Here is a 14,700-nt window from a genome sequence, read left to right as displayed (position 1 = left end):
CCTGTACTTACAAAGTACCTATGTAAATTCAGGTTAATGTTCTAGAACTCTCATTAGAAGATAGGGTTGAAGGACTCTCAGTCGCCAATAAGGACATTGCAGGAGGGGCCTGATGAAAAAGGAAGTGAGCTTGGGCTACAGCGGGGCAGGCAGGCTGTGTTCGGAATGGTTGTGATATGTAGCATAATTAGGTATTCAGTAGATCACCAGAAGAGACATTGAAAAGCATCATTATGTAGGAGATAGCCTGGAGGGCAATGTATGAAACCATCATTTACATATCAGCTCTGATTCCCTTTGAAAATGCTTGTCAGAGGTGTTAGGCCAATAACGTATTTTTAATTGTTGGTGGTGTACTGAAAATGTGTGCTTTCTCTGATATTTAAACATCATACTCCAATCAGAGGGCCCAGGTCGTACAAACCTCCTTACCTGCCATTGCCCCAGAAATGGGCAGAGTTCTACATCCTTCAGCCTCTACTTTCCCAAACCCAAACTCGAAACTTGAGTGGGTTAAGAGCACAGGGGTCCCACCTGAGAATATCTGTAGGTGTAGGGAACCTAGAGTGAGGGTGTTATTGGTGAGACCCAAGAGTCATTAGCATCATCATATTTTATTCGATTTTGAATGAAAATCATAAAAGAAGCACAATACATAAATACAATAAAAACTGCGTAAGACATTAAGCGCTCGATTATGACTTCGGTGGATGGAAAAGGACGTCCGCCGAAGCCCTGATGGTCAGGTTGCCACCAGTGCGGCCGCCTTCCTGTGGGCCCCATTAAGAGTTTCCCACCAGGTCAGCAGGCAGAAATTGTGTTTTCGACCACTGGCCCAGTGGGAAACGGCCTACAACATTGACGCTGGCTCATAATAGAGCCAGCGGCTATGCTGCAGTGTGTTGGGTGCACCAGAACCCGTTGCAGTGTTGACATCGCAACAAGGCTGGCCTAGGGGGCCCCCGTCACTGCCCATGCCACATGCATGGGCAGTGCAGGGGCCATCTGGGGCCCCCTGCACCCCATCCCTGCCATCAGTTACATGTCAGTAATATCGCCATGTAATCGCTGGCTGAGAAGGGGGTCGTAATCCCCAGGGTGGAACTGCTTGCAGTGCAGTCCTGGCGGATTAGAACCGCCAGCACCGTCAGTCCCTCCTTTGGTGGAAAACTGGTGGTGCTGGCGGTCCGACCGTGGCGCTACCGCCACAGTTGTAATGTGGCGGGCGGACCACCATATTGATGGTGCTCTAACCGCCACCGCACATAATGAGGCCCTAGTTTACAAATTGCCAGAGATAAAGTGCATGTGATTAGCGCAAATACTGCAATTAGTCCATCTGAAAAGAAAGCATAGCGTTTGCCACTCACTATTTACATTGTCAAGGCAATTTGTATTCGGAGAATAAGATATCATCAGCTAAACAACAAAACCTCACTGATCCGCTATGATCTCAGAGGTAAGGAGACTAAGGTACCCTAAAAATATCAAAAGTGCCATTCACCTCCAAGAGCTAGCAATTAAAATACCTAGAACGTCATCCCTCCATAGTCTTGAGCTCCCTCAGTGCTGTTGTCAGATAAGAACTCATCCCGTAACAGATGTCAGCGATGCCTAAAAGCTGCATATAATACAGCGTGACTGCACCTTTTGAACGCTAAATGCTTTAAAATTGATTTAAAAAGTTAATAAAAAGTCATTTTAAGTTACCTACAAAAACATATAATGCATTAACGATTGTGCCGCAGTCCCATCACATGGGTAAATAGAAGCGCTCTGACACTCTGAGAAACAGTGGAGATGCCTCACTGTACCTGCTCTAAAGCAAAGCAAAGGTGACCTTTCCCACCGAGTCAGAGTTACATTTAAATAAAGTGTAGATTCGCCTGGTCCTGACAAAATAATGTAGTCCCCAATGGAGCTTTTAGTGGATTCTGTTTATAAATTATGTTTCTGACCAAATTCACAAAACTTGAGTTTCCTGTCTGCCTTAGATAAAGGTGACGGTAGATCAAACAAATGGCCAGTCCCAACTCTTAAAAAGTCCATTGGTCATAGCCTCTCTAAGTAATCTTCAAACCCTTCTCAAGCGTAAGACAATCTTTTATGATCTTCCTGTTCAGGATTACTTCCTTAGTAGTCCAAATCACCACCCAGAACAACAAAGGAGACAGCATTACTCGTACAGTTATATACTGTAATCTTAATTCTTAGTGGATAGCATAATGCGAACAGGTAGGAGGAGACAAAGAAACCGCCTGCATAGTGAGTCAAGTGAGTGTTAGGTCCGAGGCTCCAGAATTGTTCCAGAATTTAGATCATCCAACTTTCTATTGCATTTGTTAAATATGCAGTTCTTCTTTGATGATTTGTATTTATAAGTAAGGTTTACTGTGGTTAGAAAATAAAATATCCAAAATATGCCTGAGCAGGAAACTTATAAATTGAAGTGTCCCTTCTTTTGGCATATTCAGGTGCTATTGATATCATTGCGCGTTTCTTCATTATCACTATTTCTATTTCTCATCTTAAAAAGTTTATCTGTCTATATTTTATTTTTGTAGGCCTCTCCAGTTTGTCTGCTGACATACTGCATAGGGCGAAACAAGAACACCGAAGGATGCAAGGACGTTACATCTGACATTGTGAAGTAGAAGGCACCAATTTTTGCTTCCTGAACACTTCTCCAATACTTCTACGTATTTATTTCTTAGCATCAAGTGCAATAATAGGAAACTTGTGTCTGTATGCTCTGCGGGGTCGGATTAAGAGGATGTGGGCTGCTAGGATGTCTGGAAAAAAAGAGTAAAAAAATGATGGTATTTAACTTTGTTTACAAGGACAATGTGCATAGAAGAATGCTGGTTAAAACAAAATCGAAATTAAACATTTGTAAAAAAACAAAAAATGTTCTTCCTTTTGAACAAATGCTATGCAAAAAAGCAGTAACGTTGAAAAGTGTTTTGTGTAACAACAATAACCTTGGCATCCCTGTGTGGTTTAAACGCCACCAGTGTAAGATGAGATGGCAAGCCTTTCAGTGATCTTCAGTGTGCTCTACTAACTCACGCCAGTTGCACTGATACCTCTTCTCAACTTCAACACTCCAGGGTTGAATCCGACCAATGGGAAGGCAACATAAGCAAGAGACAAAAGTCAAATCGTTCGACAATTCCAGAAAGACGCCTGAGCAAGAGTGTTAGTTAGGAGCCTCTGAAAAAAACTCAGGTTCGTTAAAATGTGCAAATGGCACAGGTCATGCCTGTTCACTTTGTTGGGTTTAATTATAGCAGGGTGTTTTGCAAAAAGGGACCAAGGGCTAGATGTAGCAAATTCCCAAATTGCGACTTGCAATTTGCAAGTCCCTGCGACTCGCAAATTGCAAGTCACAATTTGGGATGCAGAAAGGTGTCTCAGACACCTTCTGCGAGTCGCTATGGGGTCGCAAAGACCCACCTCATTAATATCAATGAGGTGGGTTGCAATTTGCGACCCCATGGCGATTCAGGGCACTCACGGGGATGGAGGCCTGCTGTAGTCAGCAGACCTCCATGTCCGTGACTGCTTTTAAATAAAGCAGTTTTTTTTTTTTCAAAGTGCAACCCGTTTTCCTTAAAGGAAAACGAGCTGCACTTTGAAAAATAAACCAAAACCTTTTGTTTCAGTATTTTTCAGGGCAGGTAGTGGTCCATTGGACCACTGCCTGCTCTGAAAAATTATTTTTAATGCCAGTCACAAAGGGGAAGGGGTCCCATGGGGACCCCTTCCCGTTTGCGACTGGGTTACCATCCACTTCAAGTGGATGGTAACTGCGAGTCCATTTGCAACCGCATTCGCGGTCGCAAATGGAATTACATCGCATTGCGACTCGCAAATAGGAAGGGAACACCCCTTCCTATTTGCGACTCGGAAATGCATTTTGCGAGTCGGTTCTGACTCGCAAAATGCATTTCTACATCTCAAAGTGGCTTTAGCGACTCGCAAATGGCGATTTTTGCCGTTTGCGACTCGCTAAAGCTTTCCTACATCTGGCCCTTATTGTGCCACACATCGAGAAGTAAGGTGGATCCCAACGAGTCCTATAAGGGAATAGAAACGTACGTGAAAGAAAGACGGTGTATCCTGGTGGATTTATAGTGCAGTGCATGGCTTTTGGGAACAGGAGAGAATTACAAGGTATTTCTGCGGTTCGTGGACATATTACTATGGCAGTGGCTTGAAACAGAGAATGGGTCCGTTTCGTAGCAAAGCCCTAATTCAAATTAGGAAATTGGGTACACTATCCTTTGGGTTGATAGTAAAAAACATATACTAACTGGGTCAAACTGAGTACTTCATACACCTTGGCTTGGTGCCACTGCACATGCTCCACTCCTCTGAAATGGGTGTGGAGGCTGTGTGTGGTGTGTGTATGGATATATATATATATATATATATATATATTCACTGGAGAAAAAAACTAAGGATACAGGAACTTCATAGTTAGGTTGACATTTTACCCATACAAACCATAGAAGTTCAGCATTTATAGTTATGTGAAGAAACTATAACTTGTGGCCTAAAGTTATTTTCCGGTGTCAGTTATAGTTTCTTCAGATAAGTAAGACTGTAAGTACAACTATATCTGCTGAATTTCTGATGTTTTTTTGGGTAAAACATCAACCTAACTGTAAAGTCCCTGTAACTTTTGGGTTTTCTGTAAATTTCTATTTTTTTTTTTATGTAATATGTAATTACTGCACATTAGTATAACCATCACAGCACCCAACCTTTGGTGACCAACCCAGTGCATACATCTAACCTCATGGCGATCACAGCCTTCAGCTGTGCGCAGCAGGTTCAGCTGTATTTAGGGGGTGTATATTTTTATTTTTATTTTTTCTCAGATTCGCGGATCCTTAGCAAGTTTACACAGGGGGGCTGTGCTGAGCACCGTGAGGCATCCGCAGATCCATGATTCAACCAAAATAAAAACATTGGGCAATTTATGCCCATGAGTGGTCCCTCAGGGACCCCTCCATGTCTCCTATGGAATCAGGATACCTCTATCCTGACCCCTTGTGTATTTTTTTTCAATGTTTTTTGTTCCCGCTGGCCTGATGTGAAAAAAAAAATGACGACTGCGACTTTCCTCTCAGGTTGCGGCCAACCTGTCAGGGACTACCTATTCCCCAGGATCTGCTGACCCTCCATGAGTGGATCCGGTAAGTGTTCACGTCCGTAGACATTTATATTTATTTTCCTTTCATAATTCGGAAACTACAGGAGGGATTTTCACCAAATCACAGAAAGAGATCTTTCTGGACCCTGATCTAACTTTCTGCCAAATTTGGTGTAATTCCAGTCATAGGTTCGGGCTGTAATTGTGTTCAAAATCCCTATGGAAATTTTCAAAACTAGTTTGCCACTCACTTCAGCTGCCGTCTTGAAAGTTTTGGGCTGATTCGCCAAGAAGGGGCTGAGAAAAAGGGGGAGGGGGGGTGCATTTTTCCCTATGTAGTATTCCCATAAGGATCTTAGACATGACTACAGCCTCAACGGCTGGACGGAATTACACTAAATTTAGCAGAAAGCCAGCTCTTGGTTCAGAAACAGCCCTTTTTTTGTAATTTGGTGTAAATCTGTTCAGTAGTTTTGGAGTTATTAAAGGAAACATATATTAGTGTATCTAGGGACGCAGATCAGACAGATGTCATGCAGAGAACTGATTGGCTGCCACCCCTTCAACCAGGAACTGCTGGCGGTCATTTTGGGACTAAGACTCAGTCAAATCCCAAGAAACAAGTCAAAGAAATAACAGATGAGGGCAGGATGGGAGTAGCGTAAACCTATTGGCCTGGTAATGGGGTCCCACAGGGACACCTCCTGAGGCCAAAAACCTTTTTTTGTTCAATTTTTGCCACAAATTTGCTGTGGAACCGTGAACTCACTGCAAATTTATTTTAAAAGGGCCAGCTCTCCACAATGCTGCTACATCACTCATGCTCCAGTTTTCTCTTTTTTTCCCCCATTTTTGATTGCCTTCTACTTCCTTTTCCCTTGCTCTCACTGCTTTCACCTTGCTTTTTTGTCTGTTTTTTGTGTGCTCTCCTTGCTTTTCCCTTGTTTTCACTGCTTTCTCCTTGCTTTTTCCCCTGTTTTTTGTGTCCGCTCCTTGCTTTTCCCTCTTTTTCACTGCTTTCTCTGTGCTTTTTCCCCAGTATTTTGTGTGCCTTTTTCCTTGCTGTTCCCTCGGTTTCATGTATTTTTCCTTGCTTTTTACTCCGTTTTTTGAATGCTTTCTTCTGGTGTGGCTTCCTCCTTGCTTTTCCCTCACGGCATGGATTGGATGCATGCAGAGGGTTGTCCGCAGGGCTTGCGGCCAACCCCCCCCCCCCACTGCTGCATTTAAAAAAAACATAGAAATTCACTGAAAAAACAAAAGGTTACAGGGACATTATAGTTAGGAATTAGCATTTTAAAAACCTTAGAAGTTAACAAAAAAAAATCAAGGTTACAGGGACTTTATAGTTAGGATCAGAATTTACATGCCCAAAACTATAGAAATTCAGCTGTTCAGTTAGAGTTATTTCAAGTAACAACAGCTCATGCCCTAAGGTAACTATAATTCGTACCCTTGCCATGCACTGCTAATTATCCTACAAATTACATCAGTAATTGCATCTTCTATTACAATATTGATAATATAATTGCAAAATTTGCAGTAAAAATTATTGATCTGAAAAATATGCATGCATGGCGGGTATGTGAATCTGACAATTGAGAATTTTTAAATCATGAGAAATCTGCAGAAAGAGTGTCTACTAGAATGAAATATCAAAGCGAACACCCTAACACAATAATTAACAATGTTTTACTTAACTTGGCATAAGTAATTAAAGTGTTTGTTTGGGGCGGTTTTCTTTCTTTCTGCTACTTGTTTTGAGTAGCAGTCGCGGATTATTTCGTGAAAACCATAGTAATTACCTCTGTTTAAAAGAGCACAAGGGAGTGTAAAGAATCTGAAAAAAAACATTTCACTTTATTAGTGGTTAAATTGTTGAAGTTGATTTTCCTGTTCTTTCTGATAAAGGAAAAAACTGGACTCATTATTTGTTAAGAACTCTAGTGCTGAAGTAGGCACAGCCTAATTTTGTGTCCATTTTTAATAGCTCCTATCAGGATAGTAGCGCAAAATTGGCACACGTTTATGAACACAAATGTAACACCTGTGTCTACCTGAACATAAATGCCGGTGCGAATCAGGGCAGCAGGGGTAAGAACATGTACAAAACGTTTAAAAGTACCATTTGTGCACCTTATCCCCCTTATTTCACACTGAGAACTAAATAGGTAGAAATAGTGATTGCACCCGCTCCCAAGCACGCACCCTTTTCTGGTATGATTGTGGCAGCAACTTCATCACTAAGAGCCTCATTACGAGTTCAGTGGAGGGGGTCTGAATTTACTGCCCCTGATAAAAAATAAAACCCTTGACTTTGGAAATTATTCAGACTATAGCGTGCAGATGTTGGTGAATGCGGCGTCAAAACAATTACCTCCTGGTAACTACCAGGCCTCTCTCTATGTTTAGTTTTAGCAGGTTTAACCTGTTGAAATGTATCGAGGTCTGAGCTCCCAATCTGCACAGCTAGGCATTCTGACCTCTGTGCACGGGTCGGAATTTAGGGCCATATGTACGAACACTTTTTCCCATAGACACAGAATGGGTAAAAACCTTTGCTACATCTGGCCCTTACACACTTACAATCAGGCCTCTAGATGGAAAGATCTTCAGCCTGGAAACACACTGCCGATTCCACTTGTGGGCAAAGGATAATGGGGGCCTTTAGTATAAGACAACTTCTTCAGACTGTTTCTCGCTTACGGAAAATGGCTGCAGAAGTTAGCAGTAGGGACAGTGCTGCGTGAGGCTCTTGCGGTATGTCAAGTTGATTTTGTAGGGGTTACGTGTTTTGTAAGTTTTTTTTGTTGTTGCAAAATACGTTTATTATACGTAGTGCCACACAGAGGTGGAACATATACGCCTACTCAGTGCAGTGCATGATTTCGGTCTAACCTAGTGAATACACTCCCAGTGTTTTTCTAAAGATACAGTGTGGGGTACTGTCCCACTGTCATTCTAATATGGATCAGTGATCTGCTTCAGAGATTCTCAATTTATTTAAAAAAATCTCTTTTCTCATTTTCAATACAGGCTTTCTAGTCAGATCTCAAATGAGGTAGCTGAATTATGTCATGATCACCTCTGAGACAGCTGCCAACTGCTTTCTTATGTTTTCTGTAAATGCTCATCATATATGCTTCATTGTCTTTAATACGGAGCCATGTTCTAGCCACTAAAACTAAGGAAATGGTTATCATAATTAATGGCTTCCTGGACTGAACACCCTTGCCTTGTGGTACTAGGAAATATAATTGAAGCAGCATTGTCCACTCTGCCAAACACATTTACCTCATCCTCGGAATCTCAGCCTGTGTTTCTACCAGTGTTAGGGAACTGGAACAAAACTTATAGAAAAGCATGAGTGAGGGATTTGTTTCAATTACTCCGAATACTGGTAAGTACTTGGGACAAATTCCATTACATTGTTCACTTTGTTGATTTCAAAGATAAGAATCAACCACATGCAAGTCAGTCTTGACCCTGTTACTAAAGTGACCACCCCACTCATACTTCTAGGCGTCATCCTCTCTGAACCAAAGACAAGCATCCCAATATATAGTCAGACCTTTTGTGGCCACATATCTGAGGTGCAGGCTTGAGTCCCAAAGGTACAGCGAACGTGGTGTCCAAGTCTTTCCTTAAGCATCCCACTTAAAATAACCTTTTAGCATCACTCAGTTGGCTGGAAACGCCTGTGGTCCAGATCAGAGAGGACCTGGCCATACTGTTTAGGTGGAACTGACCCTTTTGAGGTTGACAAAGCCAGGTGTGTATCCACTTGGCCTCTGTGGTCTACAAAAACAATGGAATGGATTGTTGTTGTGGTGATTGGTGATTCCTTGGGGGGGTGGAGATTGTGGTGGAAATTATGTAATTCTGAAGTTTTGTGTTGGATTATGGCCACAGGAGTCACATACCTCCACGAGGAAGAGCCTCTGCAGTGGTGTGCTTCCAGGCCAGTTAAAACAGTGTAAGCATCATTCTGACTAGATGATGCATTTTATTACAGACACCAGAGGTATACTTTTTTGCAGCAGAATACCTGTATCATAATCTTTTCCAAAAACTGTTATCTGAATTAAAAGACAACATGTGCTGCCAAACACACCCGATTTACACCAGCGTGATTTAACAGTATGACGGAACAGAGCTGTTTAAATGCATGGGCAAAGTGAGCTCTGGCCCAGGGCCCCATCTTTCAGAGGGGTCTCATTAAATGAGCAAGTACATTCATCCAAATTCAAAAATATTTACATGACTCCTTCAAAACAACATCTTTCCCAAAAAAAAGGACACCTTGATTCAAAAACACACAACAATCGAGGGTGAGGAACAACAGCCTCCCCAAGTCTTTCTGCAGCTTATCCAAGTCATACTGCCAGTGAAAGAAACGCTATACAAGGTTAATCAGATACAATCTGGATTATAAATGTGAATATTTAGTGTTGTCAGTATAAATTGCAGATTGCTCCAAAAAATGTTTAGGTGCAGCCACCTGTATATATAACGCTTAAAATTAATGGTGGTTCAATGTGTAGAACCTCAGCATAGGCCGTTGCTTCATGTCAATTAGTGTGTGGGAGCCTCAGACATCCTGCCAGTGTTGGAGTGCTTGGCTAATAAAGTTGTGATGGGAAAATGTTGCCTGCTGCAGACATTGTGCTTGTCAGTGACAGACAGTGACACAGGTGGACCTCAAGAATGATCTTACCTCTAATGTATACAAAAAGAAAATAACAAGAAAATTATGTTTTGGCTTATAGTTTGAAAGGAAGTTTTGCCAAAAATCTCAATGCATGGGCAGTATAGGTGGTGCTGCACATCAGTCTAGTACGAATTAGCTATCTTAAGCGCATCCTGAAATCATTTTAACAATTCAAGCCCTTTAATATTCTTAAAGTATGAGGAAGAAACCGCTCAGTGGCACTATACAGTGTGAAGGAGCATACCCTGCCTGTTGATAGCGAAGGTATATTATGCACACAAACAGCATTTTCCATACTTTTCACTGCAGAGTAACACATGGAGAATCTGTCACGTTACCACATTATAATCACATTTATCACAGTGCAGTGTCAAAACATAAGGTCCTCATTAGGACTTTGTTGTAATAGGGTGGGGTATTTATCACACTTTGTAAATATCATTTCTACAGGGTTAGGGTTTTGCCATGTGTGGTAAATGCCTCCTATTCTGAATTTTTGCAATGAAAATGGAGCATAACATAGAGAATGTTTTTCTAACACATAAAACTACACGTGTTTTGCCTTTTTCCAGGGAGTTTTCCCTCATTCAATTTCAGCTATTGTGACCATCCAGATTTATCAGGGGCAAACTGCATTGGTGTCATAATTATAACACAGCTCGCAATTCCAGTCCCTGTGCAAACACACATCCACTAGCCTTCTCCTACCAATAAAGTCCCATTATCTAAATCTCTGCAGACAACCCACCTTCCAGAGCGTTTCATTGTCTCACAATGGGGTTTCCTTTGATAGGGCCTCAAATCACTTTAAGCATTGTAATGTTGTAATGGGTCTTGACAATGGTCAGAGTGTGTTGTGTAAGCGAGCTCTGGCGCCCATGTAATATGATTGTTCTGCACATTAGCATGTTTGGAATCTGAAAAAGCCTACCTCTTTTGGTCACAGAATGTTGCCAAACGCAGTACATCCTCATAGTGAGCTGCCGCATAGTGTTTTATGGTGCACTAAATGTGAATCAGGACAGTCCAAGGGCAGAGCTTCAGGGGGATGTTTGAGATCTTACACCCCACTCCCTAATAAGTGGATATTCTGGCACATAGTGAGGAAGACGTGCTTTTAATCAGGTATGGTGAGGTGTCTCTCGGATTTCATTAGGAATTTATAAAGGAACACAGACAAAAATGCACACTCTCTCCCTTTCTGCTTTAAAAGTCTTCAAACAAGTTTATTTTACAAAATATTGCGTTTTCTTCCACTTGCTACCCCTGCCAATCCACATTCGTCTCCTTTTCCACTGCCCATTAGCCCCTCTCATGTGTCCTGCTTGTCATAGTTGTTGGAAAATCTGAAGCTCACCACCGCCTCCCAAACCCAATCTTTGTGCCCAAGCTACTCTCCGGCCAAGGTCAGGTCGAAAAAAAGAGGTGTCTTAAAGTGTTTGGGTAAAACTGTTAAATTTTTAGTAACTTTTAAATCTTGGGTAATTTCCTATTATTATTCTGAAAGTTCGGTGTATAATTCAATGGATGTGAATTGGCTAAAAAGGATACGAAATTTGAAGTTCTTGGATACAGAGTCCACCAAAAAATGTTTGGCCCGGGCCCCCAAAATCCTTGACATGTCCCTGTGCCGGTACATTTCCTGACAGTATTTCTTCTTGTCCGAGTTGTTCTAATCTTCATTCTGGAAGCTTTGATAAAAACCCGCCGCGTTTTTGTCGCATTGGTAGATGTGCATTTCACATAAGCTGTTATCACCTTGATCGTGTAAAAAAACAGGATTTAAACATGTCTCTGTGACAAGTCTGCAACCTTGTGATATTTAATGTTATCGAACATTAGCCTCGTTCATCGGTCCACATGTACAAGGTGAATGAACAAGATGTAGTGCCGGAAAAGATAAAGAAATGAAAGACGGAATTAAATGGCATGCCATAGTTTGACTATTGCCGGAGAATGTTGGTGTCCTGTGACCTATATGACCTTGCGACCATTACTGAGAAAACTGAGCCTTATCTAGGGTTTGCTAGGAAGCCAGCAGTACACAAAATTCCCTCTTAGTTATTACTTGTACAAAACTAGTGTCAACTGTTTTCAGAAAGTCATGACTTTAGATCACATTGCACTGAGCAATAATGTTATAGAGAACTAGAAATCATGGTAACGAAATAAAGGTAAAGTACTGTAACAGCCTAAGAAAGTGTTGATACAATCCACCAAAAACGCAATGTTATGAAAAGCTTGTTTTACAACATATGCGGAAACTTCAGTTATTTAGCACAGTAGAGGCTTTGGGGGAAAACAGTTCAGTTCTTTGAGATACATGCAGAGGCCAAAAATAATTAATCACAGGTGATTTATAGCCAATAAGGATGGATATGATTTCCACAAACTAATTACTAATAAAATACATTAACCTTGAACAAATAACCCTTTGTAGGCAATTAGTCAGCGTTTCAAAACAGTTTAACAATGTAACATTTCCTGAAATTATTTTCTGTTCTTCAGGGGGACGCCTGGACTGACTGTCTCTATTGAAACTCCTCTTCAGTAACCGGAGATAGGGGACTTTGAGTGAATGAGGATGTGGTTGCCAGGCCTATCCCTTCTCTCCTGGTCTTACCCGGATCAGGAGGGCCAGGGTAGAATTGTGCCCTGTAACGTTGTGCATGTGTCTGGTTACTTTCCTGGGACCCTCTTTATCCTTCTAAACTATTTACAACTCCTTTCTGTTTAACGATGCTCCATGCCCAAATGTCATAATACTCTCTGGAAGAGCCTTTAAACAAGGCGCCATATTGCTCCGCAGTTGTCAAGTGTATATTGAGTTAGTTGCTTAAGTATAAAAAAAAAGGAAAAAATGACTACACGTAAAAATATAAAAATCTGTTGCAAAATGTACAGCTACAGGTGACTTTGGCTTCGTATCGTGACTATGGCTAGATCTTTGTGTCTCTGTTCTGAAGCCAACAGTCACACTCTACAATCAACTTAGCGCTCATCGTGGATCTGGCAGCCCCTGCTTTGGGAAAGAATAACCTGTTGTCATTGGAGCTGCAGAGACCCATGTGTTATACTTTCCTAAACAACCTATTCATGTAGGTTGTTTAGGAAAGTATAACACATGGGTGTAACACAGAAAATGTTATGATAAAGTGTGTTTTACAGTGCACCGTGTGCAGCTCGTGGTAAATCCCCAATTCCTATCAGAGGGCCCTTAAATAGCCCTCTTCCCATTTCTACAATTTCCAGAATTTGACTAATAGATTCTCATCAGTGGCATAATGGAAATTGAAGGGCCACCTGGAGAATGTGAAGAGGGGTCCCTGAGTCTCCCATATACCACAGATATTCACTAGCCTTGGGTGGAATGCCCTTCCTCAAAGATTTCTGGCTTCAGAAGGGCTGGGGGCTCACCGTGCTGCAGAAGTGACAGTGGCTTACATTATACCCCTGGCTCTCATATACTGAGCATCCCCATAAAACTGTGGCAAGTGGTGCCATGAGCATCCCCATGAAAGTCTACTTTGGCAATTGGTACCATCAGTATCCCTAGAAAAGTGTACAGCAACAACTGGTGCATTGCATTGTCCAGGGCATCAGATGCTATGCCTTGCTGCCTTCTGCTACCCCTGGCACTGCTTTTACTACTCCTGGCCTCTGAGGTAAAGATGGTAGAAGAAAAAGGAAGTAAATTCGGCTTATGGGGCCTTGTTTTTATTACTTTCTGTGGTTACTACTTGCCCTAAACCTCATTCTCTGAGCATCAAAAGGAAGGTTGTCAGAAATTCAGGGCGGGGCAAAAGATCAATCCATTGGTATAATTGGTCACCATTTCGTGTGTGAGTTCACTTCTACCACCTCTCACATTATTGTGAATCAGCACTCATGAAAGGCCCTGTGAAATTACATGTTCTTAAGTTTTATCAAAACATTGCATGGCCCTCAATGAGCAAAGAAAATGTTGGGAGGGTGTTCCACAGTAGCATACACCATACTTCCAAAGACCTACTCCCTGCAGTGATGCAGCCCATAGCACAGAGACCCTTACTAACGGTGTACAGCCTATCTTAGACCTTGTTGAATTATATAAAGATGTCAGATTTAAGAGATAAAGGATGTTTATTCCTGATGGATCTGAGTGTCATGCGCAGGATCCCATATCACAGTCCATACTCCCGTTGACCTCACCAACAGACTTTTATATATCTGTTGCAAGTAGATTAAGATATCTTGCTTGTAGGAAGCTGGCCTGATGTGTGGTGGGTATCTATGGTACTTACACCTTATACCAGGCCTAGGTATCCCTTCTTAGTGAAGTGTAGACAGTGTCTAGAAGCCAGGCTCTCTAGAGGTAGCTGTGGAGCAGCCGCCAAGGCTTATCTAGGAGACATGCAAAGCTCATGCAATACCACTGTAGTCACATAACACTTACATACATGAAAGAAAACACTCAGGTGTACAAAAATAAAGGTACTTTATTTTTGGAACAAATCACCACAAAATACTAGACAGGTAACCCACCCTTAGGAGGTAAGTAATACAGTAAATATATACACTAGCAATCAGAAATAGCCATAGAAAAGGTTAGAAAACAGTGCAAATAGTAATAACCAATAGGACCTTAGGGGGCGCACAAACCGCATACTAAAAAAATAGGATGTGAACAAAGGTACTCCCACCTAGGTAAGTAAAATGTGTAGAGGGGAGCTGGGAGTACTAGAAAACCACAGTGGTAAGTAACACAGTACCCTCCAGCGACCAGGAATGCAGGAGTAAAACACTGGATTTTCACCAAGACAAGCCTGCAAGAAAACAAGCGATTGAT

The 14,700-nt window shown here is 41.8% G+C and overlaps 1 protein-coding gene across 2 annotated transcripts in view; it reads left to right on the top strand.

Moving 5' to 3' along the window:
• LOC138267955 (uncharacterized) overlaps positions 1–2,894 on the top strand; it is a 1,270,490-nt gene extending 1,267,596 nt beyond the window's left edge. The window contains exon 20 of one of the 2 annotated variants that reach the window (XM_069217240.1): positions 2,565–2,894. In XM_069217240.1, the coding sequence (XP_069073341.1) occupies positions 2,565–2,654 (90 nt within the window). In that variant the 3' untranslated portion in view covers positions 2,655–2,894. The remainder of the gene's footprint in view (positions 1–2,564) is intronic. The other variant, XM_069217239.1, reaches the window with a different exon arrangement.
• The last annotated feature ends 11,806 nt before the right edge of the window (positions 2,895–14,700 follow it).

This window comes from Pleurodeles waltl, chromosome 12 (assembly GCF_031143425.1).
Source record: "Pleurodeles waltl isolate 20211129_DDA chromosome 12, aPleWal1.hap1.20221129, whole genome shotgun sequence".
NCBI lineage: Eukaryota > Metazoa > Chordata > Amphibia > Caudata > Salamandridae > Pleurodeles > Pleurodeles waltl.
This window is presented reverse-complemented; position numbering and strand designations above follow the sequence as displayed.